The 22,248-nt window shown below is 42.0% G+C and overlaps 1 protein-coding gene across 3 annotated transcripts in view; it reads left to right on the forward strand.

Annotated features, from left to right (window-relative positions):
- Positions 1–22,248, forward strand: part of uba6 (ubiquitin like modifier activating enzyme 6) — a 455,635-nt gene that overhangs the window by 267,708 nt on the left and 165,679 nt on the right. For all 3 annotated transcript variants that reach the window (XM_063069103.1, XM_063069102.1, XM_063069104.1), the window contains 2 exons: positions 563–643; positions 16,608–16,685. In XM_063069103.1, coding sequence (XP_062925173.1) covers positions 563–643; positions 16,608–16,685 — 159 coding nt within the window. The remainder of the gene's footprint in view (positions 1–562; positions 644–16,607; positions 16,686–22,248) is intronic.

Consider the following 22,248-nt stretch of genomic DNA (forward strand, 5'->3'; position numbering starts at 1 on the left):
TACTGGAAGTTCGTTCAACACTTACTTCAAGCTCCCCGTCCTCCCCTGATAACTGACTTATCACTATATTCATGCGAGGAAAATATGCGGTGTGTGTTTAATATTAAATTCATCAGATAAACCGTTTTAGAAACAAAGTTGAGTGTATTAGCCACTTATCACCTATATTCCGGTCGTGATTAACACACCCCCGACTACAGTCACGTATGCGCACTGGTGCCCGCGTAAGGCTTCATGGTCATTGTAGTCTTTCTCAGGGTAAACGCAACGTATTTGACTGCTACTCTTGTCCGTTGGCAACCCTACCCCCCCCCCCACACCCCGGGTCGGCCGGTCTGCAAGAATATTGTCAATATGAAACCGGTCCGCAGTGCAGAAAAGGTTGGGGACCCCTGCTCTAAACATATGGTAGTTGCAGTGGAAGCAAGTGGTATCTATAGAGAGTCATGCAGCCCTAATCTTGTTCTTGTATATTGAGTTTTACATGAGCCTGCAGCTAGTTAAATTTTTTTTTCTCTCTTATAAATCTACAGTGTGTATAAATTAAATCTTCTACTTTCAGGTTGGATGTGGTGCAATTGGATGTGAAATGCTTAAAAACTTTGCCCTACTTGGTATTGGCACTGCTTCCGAACAAGGAATGGTATGTATGCAAATAACGATAAATTATTTCAGTGGTAAGCCCGGAAATAATGTTCAGTTAGGTATTTGATGACCAGCTTCAATCTGTTTCAGTTTGGTGTTGGGCACGTGGCCAAGTGGTTAAGGCGTTCGTCTAGTTATCTCAAGGTTGCTAGTTCGAGCCTCAGCTGTGGCAGTGTGTTTGTGGCCTTGAGCAAGGCACTTAATCACACATTGCTCTAGTCAGTACGAGGAATGGCGCCCCACACAGACTTCCAATCTGCGCCTTGTAAGGCATGAAAATGCCTGATGCAGGCCTCTCATGGTCTGAGTCGACGTTCCCTAGCTCCCCTTCAATTTGTAGCTAAAGGCCACATTTCTGTGTTCTGACTCTATCATGAAATACAACCAGAGAGTGGGGAAATTAGAGGTGTTCAGGAAAGAACATGCTAACATGGAGCAGTTTGTACCACTCAGTAGAAAAGATTTGCTTAAGTGAAAATAGGGACAAATAAGAAATAAGAAAGAGTCATTGTAAAAATAATTGTAAAATCTAGCTAAAAAAAGTGAACACAGTCACAATTTCTACTGAGTTCCTCCAGCATTTTGTGTGTGTTGCTTTAGATTTCCAACATCTGCAGATTTTCTTGTGTTTACATTTTCTAATGACTGCAAAAGGTACAAAGAGCAGCAGGAGGTGACACAACTGATAATATGAGCAGTAAGTGGAAGTAAAATCAGCAGCTGCCAGTTTTGTGGCACTGCAACTATCTGTGAAGCACAATATGGAATGGCGGACACAAGGAGGGCTAAAGTGTTAGAAGACTTGAAAATTGGGGTGGGGGGGCAGACAGGATATTCTGTGGTTGCAAGCAAGACTAGACTCCAAGTTAGTATGTTGCTTCCCCAGTGCCAAAGATGTCTCTGAGCAAAATACATTCAGGTTTATCTCTCTTATCTGTGATAAAAGTATTTTCTGTCCATTCCAAAACGTGGAATGGGCCATCATAATGGGGCCTAAGGCGATGCATCATGGTGGACAAAAACAAATGAGGCAGCGTGCAGGTCAATGGGAACCCAAGAGTGCTGTGCACCATGATGAAGGTAGAAATAGGTGCAAAGGGATTGTGTTTACTGAAAAGGGCGGAATGCTGCTGAGAGACTGACCAGGCAGTCATGACGTCAGGAATAAAATCACCTGGCACTCTTAATGGCTACCCGAATACCAACTCAGCCATGGACAACTGCAGGTCTTCCTTTGTAACCGTTCTGAGCCCTAACAGGACCGAAGGGAGACAATCATTCCAACACTCATCCATCAGGGAAGCCCTCAAGAGCAGCCTTTCAGGAGTGGTGAAACTGCTTGCACAGGCCATTGGACTGCGGGTGATACGCCGTGGTGTGATGTATCCGAACGCTGAGGTTCTGGGCTTATGGCAGCGCAGAAGTCTGATGTGAATTGGGGACCACAGTCAGAGGAAATATCAGATGGGGTGCCAAACTGAGCAACCCAGGTGCTGATGAACGCCCAAGCCCATCTGTGGCCGTTACATTTGCTAGAGGGACAACCTCTGGCGATCTGGTGATACAAACCACCATGATAATTAGGTACATGAAACTGCGGAGGGGGAAAGAGGATCAACCAGGTCTACAATGACATTGTCAAACTGTCACTCTGGGATTTCAAAAGGTGCCGGCTGTTCCTGAACATAACAGTTAATTTTCACCCTCTGGCACTCAACACAGCCTGCACTCTGATCAAGCATGTTCTTTCTAAGGCCATACCACACAAACTAGTGCACCCAGTTTCCATGAGGCCTTCTGACCCGGATGCAAAAGGCCATGTATGGAGTTAAAATCAGTATGCTTCCGGTTTGGGGGCACTATGGGACAAGGGCGACCAGTTGAGACGTTGCACAGGGGAGAAACCCCAGCTTTCTGAACTTGGTGTCAGCCACCGCAGGCCTGTGACTGCTGTTTGGTAAGCCTGGATCTCTGGGGCAGTAGCTTGGTTGGCTGCTATGCTACTATAGTCAATCTCAACTGCTGGCCGTGAGAGGCAATGAGCCACGGCATTACTTTTCCCTGTGATATGTTGTATGTTACTGTGATACGTTGCTGCTGTGCCGATTAAGGGTCTGATATTTTAGCCATTGCATGCATCATGTGAAATGGCGACCCTCTAGTAGAGAATAAAAATGGTGGACAGCCAGATAGAGAGTGAGAAGCTCGTGGTCAAATGTGCTGTAAGCATCATTATGTCATCAGGTCAGAGCAGTCTCTTAAAGTGAACATCAACTCCATGTCAATTATGCATATGTTTCCACCCCTATATTACCCTGCATTTTCTACTTATGGCACGAGTGAGGTCTTGCAGAGAGAACATAGAGAATTAGGCAGAAGGTTAAATAGCAAGAGCTGAAGGCTGCGATCTTTGACTACTCCCTGTGCCAAGCACTGTTGAGGGCAGGATTAGGACGGGTGAATATATGGCTGAGGAGCTTGCATATGAGAGGGATTCAAATTTTTCAACCGTTGGAATCTCCTCTGGGGTGTAGCTGCCTTGTATAAGTAGGAAGGTTTACATCTGAGCTGGAGAGAAATTGATATCCTTGAAGGGAGATATTCTTGAGCTACTCAGGAGTGTTTAAAGCAATAGTGTGACAAATAGGAAAGCTGAGGCAAATATAGAAGTTCAAGCACTGAAGTTCATTAGGCAGGACAGAGTGAAGAAGGTCCAATAGTCTAAATTGGAGCTGAGCTTAGGATGTGAATAGCCACACGGGATTGTGATATTATTGCTATTAAAGAAACATGGTTGAGAGATGAGCAGGACTGGCAGTTAAATGTTCCCAGGTACAGATGGTTACAGGTGCGATAGAGGTAGAAGTGAGAGAGGAAGAGGAGTTGAGTGTCACAGTAGTAAGATATTTTAGGTGATTGTCCAGTGAGGCTGAAAGAAAGGGTTATCACTTTGATGGAATTGTTAGTGATATCCACAATGGTCTGGGGATTAGAGGATCAAAAATGTATGAAAATGTTAATGTGATTCAGCCTACATTCAAAGACAGAAGGTTAAAATGTTGAGCATGATAGAAATAATCAGGGCTTGAAGTACCAGCCCTTACTGCAGGAGTGTAAAGAAAAGAGATGGCAGGCATGGTTGTTCCCTGTGGAGATTGGCTGCAGAGGTTTCCCAGCCAAATCAGCATGGCGGTTGTCGTCAGATCTGGGCCTGGACGAAAGGAGCAAAAAGCAAGCAGCTTGTAGGATGGGGGAAGAGGCAGAACAAGCTTCTTGTTGGATTTGGAGTAGGCGAGAGGAGGGGAGCTGGAAGCCAGGAGCAGACGGGCAGTGATTTGGCCACCACTGCCGGCCCACTAACTGGAGAGTGTCGTGGTTAAGGGTCGAAACACTTGGTGAAGGTTAGGAACCACCTGGTGACATCTGCTCCTGGCTGAAGGCTACGGTTACCTTATAAGGTAACTGGAGAATGCACCTTAACAGGTGTATGTAACAGGTAATCTCTGGTTTATACCAGTGGCTTCCAGGAAAGACTGGATGGCAACCGAGAAAGGTTGGTGATGCTGGAGAGACAGCTGACCTCCAGGAAAGACTGGTACGGGCTCACAAGGCTAGCAACCTTGTGGGCAGCGCTCGCAAGAGGGCACCACTCAAGCTACGATTGAACACGAAGAGCAATACCCCCAGAGTCTCCGGAGAGCGGGGGAGGATGAGAGACTCAACAGGATCGTCGTACCGGCAACGGCCAGGACAGGAAACGCGACTACGAGAAGCTAAAGCAAACGACAGTGACCGGAGAGGAATTCTCGGTAAGATGTCATTGCGGGAAAGTCTGCAAAAACATCAGAGGGCTCAAGATACACCAGAGCAAGTCTAGATGTGGATCAATGGTGACCCAAGTGCAGCGCATGGACTTAGTGTCCGGTGAGACGAAGGAGAATTCCAGCCAGGAAGCACCCCACAGAGCTGAAGATCTCTCCATACTTGAGTCGCCTCAGCATCAAACAACAGATCAAGTGAGTTCCTCTTCGGCTACCCCAATCCATTCATCAAGGAAAGAGAGGATCAAATGGCCTAGATTGTCAGACAACGTCACTCTGATGCAGTTCGATGATGATCTAGACGGCATCCTGGAAGTTGCCTTAGCAGGTCCAGTACACAGAAAGATCAAGTCACTCACAGCCATAGCGTACAGTCTAGCTAAGGAACGATTTGGCCCAATGGAGTGGAAAAGCCAGCTGGAGTTACCGTGGCAACCAAATAGGAGTTGTAATAAATAGGACCTGTAATCACCTTAACATTATGTCTCCTTGTATTATTCATTTCCTCCTTTGGCAATATTTTCTGGTTATCCACTTTATCTACGCCTCTTAAAATCCATCAAATTCCTGCACTTCAAAGAGAAGAGCCCTAGCTTGCTCAAGCTCACTTCATAAGACAACCTTTTGGCTAGGCAGCATTCTGGTAGATCTTCTATGTACCCTATCTAAAGCTTTTACAGCCGCCTTATAATGAGACAACTAGAAATGAACACAATATTCCAAGTGTGAACTAACTAGTGTTTTATAGAGCTGCAACATTATCTTGAGGCTCTTGAACTCAAACCCCCAACTAATGAAGGCCAACACACCATATACTTCTAGACAACTCTATTAACTTGCACAGCAACTTTGAGGGATCTATAGATGTGAACCCCAAGATCCCTTTGTTCCTCCACACTGCCAAGCATCGTGCCATTAACCCTGTATTCTGCCTTCAAATTCAACCATCCAAAATGGATCACTTCTCACTTTTCTCGGTTGAACTCCATCTGCCACTTCTCAGCCCACTTCTGCATCCTGTCAGTGTCTTGTTAGAACCTAAAACAACTCTCCCCACTCTCCACAACTCCACCAACTTTTGTGTTATTTGCAAACTTATAAACCTATCTTCCCCTTTCTCGTCCAAGTCATTTATAAAAATCACATACAGCAGGGGTCTTAGAACAGATCCCTGCAGCACACAAATGGTCACTGATTGCTACCATCCTCTGCCTTCTATGGACTAACCAATTCAGTACATGATGAATTACTGGTTTGGATTCAGAATTGTTGCGCTGTTGTTCTGGCTGGAGGTTCACTACCTATTGTGTTCCGCAAGGATCAATACTGCACCTCTATATGCATTATCAAAGATTTGGATAAATGTGTGGATTGGTGGATTAGTCAGTTTGTGGATGACACCAAGAGTGGTGGAGTTGTGGACAGTGTAAAGGATGATCAAAAAGTACAATGGGATATAGATCAGTTACAACTTCGGGCACAGAAGTGGCAGATGGAGTTTAATCTGGGCAAGTGTGAGGTGCTTCACTTTGGGAGGTCAAATGAAAGCATAAATTATATGGTATATGGTGGACCCCTTAACAGCATTGTGGTAAATAGGATCTTGAGGTCCACATTCTCCGATTCTCAGGGTTGTATGTGCTCTGATCATAAATTCTACTTTGAACTTTGAGATTGATAGTTCACTGGGAATGTCTGTACAAATGGATATGGTCGCACGATTGCCTTCATTGGGAAAGGGTGTTGAGTCTCATAGGAAGGAAGTTATACTGTAGCTATATAATCAGACAGTATTTGGGAGTACTGTTTGTAGTTTTGGTTGCCTCATTGTATGAAGGATGTAGACATTGTGGAAAGAGTACAGAAGATTATTTATTTATTGTGATTATGATGTTACAGTTACAGTCAGTGAACGACCCCTTGTTGACAATCAACATAGGCACACCTCAAATGATATGTACTTAGCCCACTGCTCTGCTCTCTACACTTATGACTGTGTGGCTAGGTACAGCTCAAACACCATCTCTAAATTTGCCAATGACACCACTATTATTGTCCAAATCACAGATAGCGACAAGGTGGTGTACAGGAATGAGATATATTGACTGGCTGAGTCCTGGCACATCCAAAAATCTTGCGCTCAATGTCAGCAAGTCCAAGGAATTGATTGTGGACTTAAGGAAGGGGAAGTCATTAAAGGAATCATCAGTGGGAAGGATCATGAGCTTAAAGTTCCTGGGTGTCAACATATTAGAAGGTCTATCCTGGGCCCAATATATTGGTGCAATCATAAGAAAGGCATGCCAGCAGCTATATCTCATTAGAAGTTGAGGCAATTTGGTCTGTCACCAAAGACTGTTATGCATTTCTATAGAATGCACAGTCGAGAACATTCTGTCTGGTTGTATCACCAGCTGGTATGAATAATCGAAAGAGGCTGCAAAGGTTGTGGGCACAGCCCTTCCCAACGTCAAGCATGTCCGGCAGTGACTCAAGAAGGCAGCATCCATCATTAAGAACATTCACCATCTGGGACATGCTCTCTTCTCATTATTACCATCAGGCAGGAGGTACAGGAGCGTAAAGACACACACTAAACGCTTTAGGAACAGCTTCTTCCACTCTGCCATCAGAGTCCCGAATGGCCTATAATTATTACCTTACTGTTCCTCTTTTGCAATATTGATTTTATTTTTTATTATAATTTTGTAATGTTTTGTCTTCCAGTATGCTGCTGCCACAAAACAACAAATTCCATTACATGTCAGTGATAATAAACCTGATTCTGATAAGATGCCTTCAATGGTGTATCAATAAAAAAAATTGGTGAAGCACAAAGGGGACATGGATAGATAGATAGATATACTTTATTGATCCCGAGGGAAATTGGGTTTCGTTACAGCCATACCAACCAAGAATAGAGCATAAATGTCGCAATACAAAAACCACACACAATCAAACAACAAATTCAAACTATGCCAGATGGAAAATTTTTGGCTTTCTGAGGAAGTAGAGGTACTGGTGAATGTTCTTGTCCATGGCTTCTACATGGTTGCACCAGGATAGGCTATTAATGATGTTCACTCCAAGTAACTTCAAGGATTTCAGCCCTCTTGACCTCAGAACCTTTGACATAAACAGTGCATCACCCTCCCTCACTTCATGAAGTCAGTGGCCAGCTAACATTGACGATAGGTTGTGCCATGACACCATAGAAACAGAGAAAAACTACAGCACAATACAGGTCCTTCGGCCTACAATGCTGTGCCAAACATGTACTTTAGAAATTACTGAGGGTTACCCATAGCCCTCTATTTTTCTAAGCTCCATGTACCTATCCAGGAGTCTCTTAAAAGACCCTATCGTATCCACCTCCACCACTGTCGCCAGCAGCCCATTCCACACACTCACCACTCTCTGTGTAAAAAACTTACCCCTGTCATCTTCTCTGTATCTGCTTCCAAGCACCTCTCTTGATAGCTATTTCAGCCTGGGAAAAAGCCTCTGACTATCCACATGACCAATGCCTCTCAACATCTTATACGCCTCTATTAGGTCACCTATCATCCTCCGTCATTCCAAAAGACAAGTTCACTCAACTTATCCTCGTAAGGCATGCTCCCCAATCCTAGCCAACATCATTGTAAATCTCCTCTGCACCCTTTCTATAGTTTTTACATCCTTCCTGTAATGAAGTGACCAGAACTGAGCACAGTATTCCAAGTGGGGTTTGACCAGGGTCCTATATAATTGTAGCATTACCTCTCGGCTCTTGAACTCAATCCCATGGTTGATGAAGGCCAATGCACTGTATGCCTTCTTAAACACAGAGACAACCTGCGCAGCAGCTTTGAGTGTCCTATGGACTCGGACCCCAGATCCTTCTGATCCTCCACACTGCCAAGTGTCGTACCATTAATACTATATTCTGCCATCATATTTGACCTACCAAAATGAACCACCTCACACTTATCTGGGTTGAACTCCATCTGCTGTTTCTCAGATCAGTTTTGCATCCTAATGATTTCCCGCTGTTACCTCTGACAGCCCTCCACACTATCCACAACACCCCCAACCTTTGTGTCATCAGCAATTCCTCCACTTCCTTATCTAGGTCCCAGAACAGATCCCTGAGGCACACCACTGGTCACCGACCTCCATGCAGAATATGAACCATCTACAACCACTCTTTGCCTTCTGTGGACAAGCCAATTCTGGATCCACAAAGCAAGGTCCCCTTGGATCCCATGCCTCCTTACTTTCTCAATAAGCCTTTCATGGGGTATGTTATCAATTGCTTTGCTGAAATTCATATACACTACATCTACAGCTCTACCTTCATCAACGTGTTTAGTCACATCCTCAAAAAGTTTAATCAGGTTTGTAAGGCATGACCTGCCTTTGACAAAGCCATGTTGACTATTCCTAATAATATTATACCTCTCCAAATGTTCATAAATCCTGCTTCTGAGGATCTTTTCCATCAACTTACCAACCAGAGGCTCAGCAATCTCCTCCCTCGCTTCCCACAGTAACCTGGGGTATATCCCATCCCATCCTGGTGACTTATCCAACTGATGCTTTCCAAAAGCTCCAGCACATCCTCTTTCTTAGTTTCTATATGCTCAAGCTTTTCAATCCACTGTAAGGCATTTCATTTCCATTTTTAAAATCTTTTTATTGATATATAATCTTCTACAGCTATAAAATACAAAAGTTCAACAAATTAGTATATATATAATTAATAAAGCTGAAGGAAAAAAACTTGCATATGCTAATATGCTTGTATAAACTTGTATTGTACTCCAGGGAGCACGAAGCGCAGGATCAAATATCGCTGTGATGATTGTATGCTCCAGTATCAATTGTTTGGCGACAATAAAGTATATAAAGTATATAATTGAAAAAAAATTATATAAGAAAAAGAAAGAAAAAAGAGATTGATAGGTATCTAAGTAGTCAGGGCATCAAAGGTTATGGTGAGAAGGTGGGGGAGTGGCACTAAATGGGAGAATGGATCAGCTCATGATAAAATAGCGGAGCAGACTCGATGGGCCGAATGGCTGACTTCTGCTCCTTTGTCTTACGGTCTAACTAAAAAAAACCCACTAACTACAAAAAAAAACATTAGGAACCAACGCCCGGAGCGCAATACTTCTTACAATCATCTATATATATAAATAAAAAAGAGAAAAAAACACAACAACAACCGCCAAATCACATTTATATAACATAAAATTGGAAGGAAACCATATAAATTAATTCAAATTAAATGATAATATTTGGCAAAAGAGCCCCACTTTCTCTCAAACTCGAATGGGGGATCAAAAGTTCTACTTCTAATTTTTTCCAAACTAAGACATAACATTACTTGGGAAAATCATTGAATTAGTGTAGGAGCAGCGGTATCTTTCCACTTCAATAAAATAACCCTTCTTGCCAACAATGTAATGAATGTAATTACATGTTGGTTTGAAAATGAAATACCCTGAATATGATGCGGAACTATTCCAAATAAGCCAATGTATTAGGTTGTAAATTAATTTTCAAAGCTTTAGAAATTGTAGAAAATAAAGATTTCCAAAAAGATTTCAATGAGGGACATGACCAGATCATATGTGACAAAGTAGCGACTTCATTTTTACACCTATCACAATAATTGTCTCTATTAGGAAATATTTTGGATAGCCTCTCCTGTGTTAACTAATAATGGTGAACAATTTTAAATTGAATTAAACAATGATTGGTACATATCGAAGAAGAATTAACCATTTTCAGAACTCGCAACCAATCTTCGTTAACAAAAGTCATATTAAGTTCTCTCTCCCGATCTTGTTTAATCTTTAGTGAGAGATTATCTTTTTGTAGTAAAAATAAATTATAAATTCTACCAATTGAACCTCTCACTAAAGGATTCATATTCAAAATAGTATCCAACAAATCAGATTCTTGCATATATGGAAACGTAGAAACATATTTTTGTATAAAATGTCTAACCTGAAAATATTGCAAGAAATGTGTATGAGAGGGAGAATATTTGCTAATTAACTCTTCAAAAGTCATCAATCGACCATCACTAAATAAAGCTTTTAGTATCCTCTTTAATATTATTTGCTAGCTTCCTTTCATAGTTAATTTTTCCCTCTTAATGACCTTCTTAGTTTCCTTTTGTAAGCTTTTAAAAACTTCCCAATCCTCTGTCTTCCCACTGATTTTTGCTTCCTTATATGCCCTCACCTTTGCTTTGACTTCTCTTGTCAACCACGGTTGCATCCTTTTTCCATTCGAAAATTTCTGTTTTTGGAATATACCTGTCTTGCACCTTCCTCACTTCTTGCATAAACTCCAGCCACTGCTGCTCTGCCGTCTTTCCCGCCAGTGTCCCTTTCCAGTCAACTTTGGCCAGTTCCTCTCTCATGCCACTGTAATTTCCTTTCTTTTTCAATCTCTTTATTAGTTTCAACAACAAACACGTTATAAAAAGTACATAATAATTGGGATTATGTTAATTGATAATAATTATTAAAGTTTACAGTCAGGTAGCACATAGTTAGAAACATCCCAAAATCACACACATCAACAACAAAATAAAAAAAAGTATACATAAAATATAAAATATCGTAAAAAAAAAAGAAAAAGAAAAAAAATCCCCTAAAAAAAATCTACCCAAACTAAAGAAAACTACGGAAAAAAAAGAAAAGAAAGGGCTATTATGATATCTCAGATAGAACCAATAGTGTCGCCACTTCCACTCCTCTCCCTATATATTGAAATCACAAAGTAGATTGGCAAGGGACAAATTACATCACGTGGAAGTATTGAATAAATGGTCTCTTAGTCTCATCAAATTTAATAGATGGGTCAAAAATAACACTTCTAATTTTTTCTAGATTTAAACAAGATATAGTTTGAGAAAACCAATGATATGTTGTAGGAGGATTAATCTCTTTCCAATTCAATAGTATAGATCTTCTAGCCATTAAAGTAACAAAAGCGATCATCCGACAAACTGAAGGGGTCAAATGCTGTTTTCCAATCATTTGTAAACCAAAAATGGCAGTAATAGGATGAGGTTGTAAATCAATGCTTAAAACAGTGGAAATAATATCAAGAATATCATACCAATATTTCTTCAATAAAGGGCAAGACCAAAACATATGAGTTAATGAAGTTATCTCCGAATGACATCTATCACATATAGGGTTTATATGAGAGTAATAACGAGCTAATTTATCCTTAAACATATAATCCTTATGTACAACTTTAAACTGTATCAATGCATGTTTAGCACAAATAGAGGAAGAATTAACTAATTGAAATTTTTTTTGCCATTTCTCAGTAGGTAAGGTAAGCTTAAGTTCCCTTTCCCAGTCATTCTTAGTTGTATTGGAAACATCTGGATTTATTTTCCTTATCATATTACAAATAATTGCTATTGAACCTTTCTGAAAAAGGTTTAAATCCAAAATTTTTTCCAATATATCAATAGAATATGAAATCGGAAAGGTAGTAAGAACAGTATTTAAAAAGTTTCTGAGCTGTAGCTAAAAAAAATGTGATCTAGGTAAATTATATTTATTAGATAATTGTTTAAAAGACATAAAACAATTATCTGAAAATAAATCAAAAAACGTATTGTACCCTTTGTTTTCCAAATCAGATATGCTTGATCCAAAAAAGGTTGAAAAAGAAAATTAGATATAATAGGGCTAGTTATTATATCTAATTTTCTTTTTCAACCTTTTTTGGATCAAGCATATCTGACGGGATCCCACCACTAAGCACATTTTTCCCTCCTCCCCCTCTCTCTGCATTCTGCAGGGATCGCTCCCTACGCGACTCCCTTGTCCATTCGTCCCCCCCATCCCTCCCCACTGATCTCCCTCCTGGCACTTATCTGTGTAAGTGGAACAAGTGCTACACATGCCCTTACACTTCCTCCCTTACCACCATTCAGGGCCCCAAACAGTCCTTCCAGGTGAGGCAACACTTCACCTGTGAGTCGGCTGGGGTGATATACTGCGTCTGGTGCTCCGGATGTGGCCTTTTATATATTGGCGAGACCCAACGCAGACTGGGAGACCGCTTTGCTGAACACCTACGCTCTGTCCACCAGAGAAAGCAGGATCTCCCAGTGGCCACACATTTTAATTCCACATCCCATTCCCATTCTGACATGTCTATCCACGGCCTCCTCTACTGTAAAGATGAAGCCACACTCAGGTTGGAGGAACAACACCTTATATTCCGTCTGGGTAGCCTCCAACCTGATGGCATGAACATCAACTTCTCTAACTTCCGCTAATGCCCCACCTCCCCCTCGTACCCCATCTGTTACTTATTTTTATACACACATTCTTTCTCTCACTCTCCTTTTTCTCCCTCTGTCCCTCTGAATATACCCCTTGCCCATCCTCTGGGTCCCCCCCACCCCTTGTCTTTCTTTCCATGATCCTTTCGTATCCCTTTTGCCCATCACCTGTCCAGCTCTTGGCTCCATCCCTCCCCCTCCTGTCTTCTCCTATTATTTTGGATCTCCCCCTCCCCCTCCAACTTTCAAATCCCTTACTCACTCTTCCTTCAGTTAGTCCTGACGAAGGGTCTCAGCCTGAAACGTCGACTGCACCTCTTCCTAGAGATGCTGCCTGACCTGCTGCGTTCACCAGCAACTTTAATGTGTGTTGCTAGTTAAAATGAATTGATTCAGTCCAAAAAATTTTCGAAACTGAAACCATATTCGAAGAGTATATTTAACTATTGGGTTATCCATTTGTTTGTCCAGTTTAGAAAAGTCAAAAGGAAGTGGGGTCTCTAAAATAGAACCCAATGAAAATCCTGAAACAGAATTACATTCAAGATTAACCCATTGTGGACTTGAAACTATATCCCAATTCCATGTCCAAAATTTTAAATAACGATTATTAATCGCCCAATAGTAGAATCTAAAGTTTGGCAATGCTAAGCCACCCTCCTTTTTGGGCTTCTGTAAGTAGGCAATCGTTGTAGAGAAGTATTTCTATTTTATATAGGCTGTGTATTTATCATATCATTCCTGCTTTTACTATATGTTACTGTTATTTTAGGTTTTATGTGTTATTTGGCATGATTTGGTAGGTTATTTTTGGGTCTGCGAACGCTCACAAAATTTTCCCATATAAATAAATGGTAATTGCTTCTTCGCATTATGACATTTCGGCTTACGAACCATTTCATAGGAACGCTCTACCTTCGGATGGCGGGGGAAACCTGTATTGCACTTCCGTAGGACCAACCAGGGTGAAGAGTTAGAGCACTGAGAAGTGCAGTAGAACAAAGGGACCTGGGAGTACAGGTCCATAATTCATTGAAAATGGTGTCACAAGTAGAAAAGGTCGTAAAAAAAAGCTTTTGGCACATTGACCTTCAAAATCAAAGTATTGAATACAGGAGATGGGATGTTATATTGAAGTTGTATAAGACCTAATTTGGAGTATTGTGTGAAGTTTTGGACACGAACCTATAGGAAATATGTCAATAAGATTGGAAGAGTACAGAGAAACTTTAAATGGTGTTGCTGGGGCTGGAGGACCCAAGTTACAAGGAAAGATTGAATAGGTTAGGACTTTATACCTTAGAATGTAGAATATTAAGGGGAAATTTGAGAGAGATATATAAAATATATGAAGGGTTTAGGATAGGGTAAATGTAAGCAGTCTTTTTTCATTGAGTTTGAGTAGAACTATAGAGCTTGTGTTAAGGGTAAAAAATGAAAAGTTTAAGGGGAACATGAGGGGAAACTTATTTACTTGAAGGATTGTGAGTATGGAGCATGCAAGCTTGATTTCAATGTTTAAGGAAGCTTAGATAGTAGGTGTATAGGTGACTATGGTCCCAATGAAGGTCGATGGAATTAGGCAGTTTAAATGGGTTGCCTGGACTAGATCGGTCGAAGGGTGAACTTTTCGATGACTCTATAGCATAAGTGTCTTTAGTGTCTAGATGTTCCTGAAATAAGCGTACAGCCAGGGAGTTGGCATCCAACATAGATTTGGATTGGTGGTAGACAAATTATAGTGGGTTGAGGTTGTCTGGAGGCTGAAACTGATGTGTGCCATGACGAGCCTTCAAAGCATTTCATGACAGTGAATAACACAGCCACCAAGCAGTATCATTAAGGATTGCTACCTTATTTTTTGTTAGAACTAGGGAATGATAGCAGTCTTGAAGAAAGTGGGAACCTCAATGAAGTAGGGAGAAGCTAAAAATGTCTTCAAATATCCCAGTCAGCTGACCCATGTCGGATCTGACAATATGGCTGGAGACACCATCCCAGCAAGATGCTTTCTGCGAGTTCACCCTCTGGAAGACTGTTCTAACATCTGCCTTGTGACAGGTGCATTGAAGGCTGTTAGGGCGGGTGGTGACATTCTATCAGTCACTAATGGAAGCCTTGGCAAACCTACCTCAAAACAACACTTGCGTTAAATAAGCAAAAGCTGGGTTGTGGCTCTGTGTGCAGTAATGACTGTGGTGGGAAATGTACCTTAACTTTCCAGTCTGTGGGGATTACACCATAGAATAACTCAGAGAGCATTCCCTGGATTAAGTAACTTGTGCAATCCCATTTTACTCAGAGCTGTTCAAGTGGAACTCAGTCAGCTACTAAGCTGCAATGGTACATATCCATTGTTCCTTCTTTCCTTTCACTTTGTCTGTCTGTATCTTTTAAATCACCTTTGACTTTAAATCTCCTACTTCTCAGCCTCAAAAAAGAAACAATTTGATGTGTGAAAAGTCTGTTGCGATTCTCCCTGAGTTACACGTTTTAACTTGTACCTTTTAATTTGACTTGCACATAATTTCACTTTGTATCATTCAAATTTTCCTTAAGTCTTTTGTGTCAAGCTTGTGAACCTTCATGTAACTTAGCGTAGACTGGAGAATTGAAAGCTACTTGCACTAGTAGTGATTGCTAAAGTAGCCAACAAAATTGAAATGAAAAAGCAATGCCTTCTGGAGCTTTGATGTAGCTTCTTGTGCATTGATCCTTGGCTTGGCAGTGTGATCAACAGAGTCTGGAAAGCAGAAATACACACACAAAATGCTGGAAGAACTTGGCAGGCCAGGCAGCATCTATGGACAAGAGTAAATAATCCATGTTTTGGGCTGAGCCCCTTCATCAGGACTGGAGAAAAAAGATGAGAAGTCAGAGTAAAAAGGTGGGGCGAGGGGCGGAAGAAATATGGTAGTAAGAGATAGGTGAAGCCGGGAGATGGAAAGGTGTGAAGTAAAGAGCTGGAAGGTTGATTGGTAATAGAGATAAAGGGCTGGAGAAGGGGGAACCTGCTAGGAGAGGACAGAAGGACATGGAAGAAATGGAAGGGGGAGGAGCACCAGAGGGAGGTGATGGGCAGGCAAGGAGATGAGGTGAGAGAGGGAAAAAGGGATGGAAATGGTGAAGAGGGGGGTGCCATTACTGGAAGTTCAAGAAATCAGTGTTCATGCCATCAGGTTGGAGGCTACCAATACACCTCCAACCTGATAGCATAAACATCGATTTCTCGAACTTCCAGTGTTGTTCCTCCAACCTGAGAATGGTCTCATTGCGGCAGTAGAGGAGGCCATGGACTGACATGTTGGAATGGGAATGGGAATGGAATTAGAATGGATGACCACTTGGAGATGCCACTTTTTCTGGAGGACTGAGCGTAGGTGCGCGGCAAAGCCATCTCCAAATCTACTTCGGATCTCATCAATATACAGAAGTCCACGTTGGCAGCACCAGATACAGTAGATGACCCCAACAGACTCACAGGTGAAGTGTCACCTCCCAGGAAGGACTGTATAGGGCCCTGCATGGTGGTGAGGGAGGAGGAGTAGGGACAGGTGGAACACTTGTTCCGCTTGCATGGATAAGTGCCAGGAGGGAGATTAGTGGGGAGGGGTGAATGGACAAGGGAGTCACATAGATGCGTCCCTGCGGAAAGCAGAAAGTGGGTGGGAGGGAAAGATGTGCTTGGTCGTGGGATCCCGCTGGAGATTTCTAGCATCTGCAGATTTTCTTTTGTTTGTGAATGGAAAGCAGAGATTTATTTTTTCAAGTATATGTATGATATCAAGCTTCAAGCGTTATAATTAATCTATGGTATGTTTCCCTTACAGGTTACCATCACTGACCCTGATTTAATTGAAAAATCCAATCTAAACAGGCAATTTCTCTTTAGACCTCAACACATACAGGTATGATAAACAATAACCTCCGTACGTCTTTTGCTTGACATGAAAGAGGTTCCACAAAAATAGGAGAATATGGTACAGCTTCTATGAGTCAATAATTGTTAATACATTTACAACCATTGGCCTCATAATATTTAAGGAAAAGGCAAAGGTGGCTGAAGGTAATAAGGATGAGAAAGCATTATATTTAAGGAAAAAAAATTCTTAATATTTCCTGCTCAGCAGCAGGCCACATGGCAGCTTTCACAGTGGGAGGTTAGACTATTGGCAGGAGAATCTGAAGAGGTTTCTCAGTAGTTATTCATAATGAACAGATGGTTGAAAGGGTGTTGATAACAATGAATATTGCAGAGAAGTTAGATATAGGGATGAGAGTGGGAAGAAGATTGGTGATCCCAGCAGCAGGTAAGGGAGAAGACACAACTCTATAAGAGAGGCTGAAGGTTTCCGTGTAGAATTGAGTCCACCACTTTCAGCTCCTACTTAGAGTCAGAGCCATACCACAAGGAATACAAACCCCTTCAGAACTTTTTGATGCTGATCAAGCTTCAGAACTATTTAGTTCCATATGCCTGCATATAGCCCATATTTTCTCAGAACCTTTCCTATCAACTTACCTGTCCAAATGTCTTTTAAATATTGTAAATGTGTTTAGCTGTACCACTGCTTCTGTTGCTCATTCCATATATGTACCACCATCTAGATGGTATCCCTTGGGTCCCTAAGCTTTCCCCTTCAACTTTAATCCTCTGTCCTCCATTTTGGACAGCCTACCCTGGGGAAAAGACTAGCTTTTCAAATTTTCTATTCCCCTCGTGATTTTTTAAGCATGTCTAAACAAGTCTTTCTTGAACTCTTGCTGCTGAGGCCACTTTGTTCATCATTGACCCGTGTGACACATGGCTGATGACAGGCCTCCAGTTTGAAAAACAATCATTTACCACCATCTCCTATCTCCTTGCATCAAGCAATTTTTGTATGCAATTAGCTAAATTGGCTTGGATCTCATTTGGTCTAACTTTCTGGACCAGCCTACCACACAATACCTTATGAAAGGCCTTCAAAAATCCACGTAGATAATGTCTTCTTGGTAATGCTTCTAAAAGCTCAGGCAAATTTGTGGGATACAATTTCCAACTCACAAATCCATTTGGCCTATCCCTAAGCTAGCTGTGCCTTCACAAATGCATGAAGATCTTTTCCCACAGAATACCCCCCTAAAACGATTCCAGCCAGCACTGAAATAAGGCTTATGGGCCTGTAGTTCCCCGGCTATCTTGCAGCCTTTTCTGAATGAAGGCACACCATTAGCACCACCTAATTCAGTCTTCTGGTATCTCACCTACGGCCAAGGAAAGATAAAGATAAATCTGCCAGGGCCCCTGCAATTTCTTCCCTAGTTTCCCACGATGTATTTGGATACAGTTGACCAGGCCCTGGGGAACTGTGCAGAAGGAATGCTGAAGAAACCACCTGATAGTGCCTGGCTCTTCCCTTCTAATCTTCAATTTCAGGATTCTAAGTAAGTTCTGTCAATGTTGCTGATATCCACACTTCTACCACCTACCACTTCCCACTTAGCATACATTATCAATCATCGCTCATTTAAAAATAAAAACAAAATATTAAAAAGAAAATACTGTTTTTATATAATATGATGTTGATTCCAAAGTTAGCACAAGCAGACTCCTAAACTGTTTGCCATCCCCTCATCTGCCTGGACCCCATTTTCTGGAATGTTTTCCTGAAACACTTCTAGCTATCTCATGCCCTTGTCTCATTTAAGACCATTTTAAGATCTCCCTATTGATCACAACCTATCTTCTGACTAAACACCTGTTTCATCTTGTGCTTCTCAAGTTAAGAACTAGAACATAACAGCACAGTACAGGATGTTGTGCTGACCTTTTCTTAATTTCTTTAATAGTTTTAGTTTCTTAATTAGTTTCTTAAATGCCACTAATTTACCTGCCTCTGATATCCATCCACTCTGGGCCTATACATTCCACCAGTCATCTTAAAATTATACACCCTTGAATGCTCCCATTTCTGTCCTTGGAAAAAAGTCTCTGACTATCCACTATGCATTTTATCATCTTGTACGCCTCCATAAGACCACAAGACATAGGAGCCGAATTAGGCCATTCAGCCCATTGAGTTTGTTCCACCATTCCATCATAGCTAATCCAAGATCCCACTCAACCCCATAGACACAAAGTATTCTGCAGATGCTTAGGGCCTCTGCCCCTTCTCTCTTCAGTCCTGACGAAGGCTTCCGGCCCGAAACATTGACTAATCATTTCCTCGCATGCTGCCCGACCTGCTGAGTTCCACCAGTGTGTTGTGAGTGTTGCTTCAACCCCATACACCTGCCTTCTCGCCATAACCTTTGATACCCAGACCAATCAGAAAACTATCAACCTCCGCTTTGAATATATTCAAGGACTTGGCATCCACCACAATCCATGACAGAGCATTGCACAGATTCACCACTCTCTGGCTAAAAAAAATTCCACCCAACCTCTGTTCTGAAAGTTCAGCCCCTCAATTTTGAGGCTATGTCCAGTTCTGGATACCCCTGCCATAGGAAACATCTTCTCCACATCCACCCTATCTAGTCCTTTCAACAATCGGTAGGTTTCAATGAGATCCCCACACATTCTTCTAAATTCCAGTGAGTACAGGCATAAAGCTGCCAAGCGCTCCTCATATGTTAACCCTTTCATTCCTGGAATCATCCTCGTGAACCTTCTTTGGACTCTCTCCAATGACAACACATCCTTTCTGAGATATGGGGCCCAAACCTGTTGACAATACTCCAAGTGCAGCCTGACTAGTGTCTTATAAAGGCTCAGCATTATCTCCTTGCTTTTATATTCTGTTCCCCTAAAATAAATGCCAACATTGCAATTGCCTTCTTTACCACAGATTCAACCTGTAAATTAACCCTCTGGGAGTCTTGCACGAGGACTCCTAAGTCCCTCTGCACCTCTGATATTTGACCCTTCTCCCCATTTAGATAATAGTCTGCAATATTGTTCTTTTACCAAAATGCATTGTCATACATTTCCCAGCACTGTATTCCATCTGCCACTTTTTTGCCCATTCTTTCAATTTGTCTAAGTCCTGCAATTGCATTGCTTCCTTAGTACTACCTACCCCTCCAATTATCTTCGTATCATCTGCAAACTTTGCCATGAAGCCATCAATTCCATTATCTAAATCATTGACAAACAATGTGAAAAGTAGTGGTCCCAATACTGACCCCGAGGAACACTAGTCACTGGCAAGCAAGCAGAAAAGGCCCCTTTATCCCCACCTGCTGCCTCCTGCCTATCTGCCATTCCTCTACCCACGTCAGTATCTTTCCTGTAATGCCATAGGTTTTTATCTGGTTAAGCAGGATCACTTGTGGCAACTTATCGAATGGCTCCTGAAAATCCATGTAAATGACAACCACTGCCTCTCCTTTTTGCATTCTGCTTGTTACTTCCTCAAGTTACACTTAATAGGTTTGTCAGGCAAAATTTCCCTTAAGAGAAACCATGCTGATTTTGACTTACTTTATCATTGGTCTCCAAGTACCCCAAAACCTCGTCCTTAATAATAGACTCTAGCACTTTCCCAACCACTGAGGTTAGGCTAACTGGCCTATAATTTCCTTTCTTTTGCATTCCTCCCTCAAAGAGTGGAGTGATATTTACAATTTTCCAGTCCTCTGGGACCATGCCAGAACCAAGTGATTCTTGAAAGATCATGACCATTGCATCCGTTATTTCTTCAGCAACCTCTCTTGGATGTAGTACATTTGGTCCAGGTGACTTATCCCAGGGGTCCCAACCTTTTTTGCGCTGTGGACCGGTTTAATATTGACAATATTCTTCCGGACCGGCCGACCGCGGGTGGGTGGGGGGGGGGGGTAGGGTTGCCAACGGACAAGAGTAGCGTTTGCCCTGAGAAAGACTACAATGACCATGAAGCCTTGCGCGGGCACCAGTGTGCATGCGTGACTCGCGTATGCGTGTACCTGCCGATATTATTCTCTGCAAACCTTGTTTGGCGATTCTGTTCGGGGGTGGGAGTGGGGAGGTGTTAATCATGACCGGAAAATTGGTAATAAGTGGATAATACACTCAATTTCGTTTCTAAAAGGGTTTATCTAACGAATTTGATATTAAACACACAGCACTTATTTTCCTCGCATGAATACAGTGATAAGTCAATCATCAGGGGAGGAGGGGGAGCTTGAAGTGTTGAAAGAACTTCCAGTAGAAATGGTAGAGGCAGGTTCGATATTATTTAAAGAAAAATTGGATAGGTATATGGACAGGAAAGGAATGAGGGATATGGGCTGAGTGCAGGTCGGTGGGACTAGGTGAGAGTAGCTTTCGGCACGGACTAGAAGGGCCGAGATCGCCTATTTCCGTGCTGTAATTGTTATATGGTTATATAAGTCACTTATAATAGCATCATAACATTTTAAGTAACGTTTGGATATCAAACATACAACATATAAAATCATTGCAACGCACCAATATCGCTGAATCAGTGGGAGCCCTGGGCTGAATACTTGTTGCCCTGAAACGAGACGTTCCTATCGAGGGGTGATGAGTGACGGCGATACTTGAAGGGGGTTCCTTATGTCCAGTCTATTCCACAATTTAGTTTTTGTTACATTCATCACAGAGATATGTTGGAAATGGAAGCAATGTTTTCAGTGCTTCCGTGGCTATCTCAGGATATTTAGCCTTGACTTTGATCCAGAATGCCAGCAGAGATGTTATGTCAAACATACTTTTCAGCCCGCCGTCATTTACAAGCTCAAGGAGTTGATCTCCTTCCCGCGCTGACATGGATGACGTGCGGGTAATGATCTCACATGCGTAATGGTTCAACAGTGGGCGTGACAGGGAATGAGGAAAGGTGCAGCTGAATCATATCCCCAAATCATATCATTTCCTCGCGGCCCGGTAGCACATGCTTTGCGGTCCGGTACCGGTCCGCGGCCCGGTTGTTGGGGACCGCTGACTTATCCATTAGAAGAATGTGAGGGGACCTTTGAGTTTGCCTAGCACTTTTTCCTTTGTGGCAGTAGTACTCACTGCTGGTCCCTGACGCTCACGGACCTCTGGCACACTGCTAGTATCTTTCATAGCTGAAGACTGATGGAAAGTACCCATTAAGTTCATCTGCCATTTCTTTGTCCCCCATTACTACCTCACCAGCATCATTTTCTAGTGATCGAATGTCAACTTCCACCTGTCTTTTACTCTCTATACAACTGACAAACTTTTAGTATCCTACTTTATATTACTGGCTAGTTTGCTTTCATATTTCATCCTTTCCCTTCTCATAGCTTTTTTAGTTGCCTCTTGTTAGATTTTTAAAGCTTCCCAATCACTTTTGCTACCTTATATAACCTTTCCTTGGGTTTTATGCAGTCCTTAATTTCCTTTGTTAGCCACAGTTGCATACCCCTGCCATTTGAGAACAACTTCTTTCGTGGGACATATCTATCCTGCACCTTGTGAACTTCTTCCAGAAACTTCAGCCATTTCTACTCTGC

Source organism: Mobula hypostoma, chromosome 16 (assembly GCF_963921235.1).
Source record: "Mobula hypostoma chromosome 16, sMobHyp1.1, whole genome shotgun sequence".
Classification (NCBI taxonomy): domain Eukaryota; kingdom Metazoa; phylum Chordata; class Chondrichthyes; order Myliobatiformes; family Myliobatidae; genus Mobula; species Mobula hypostoma.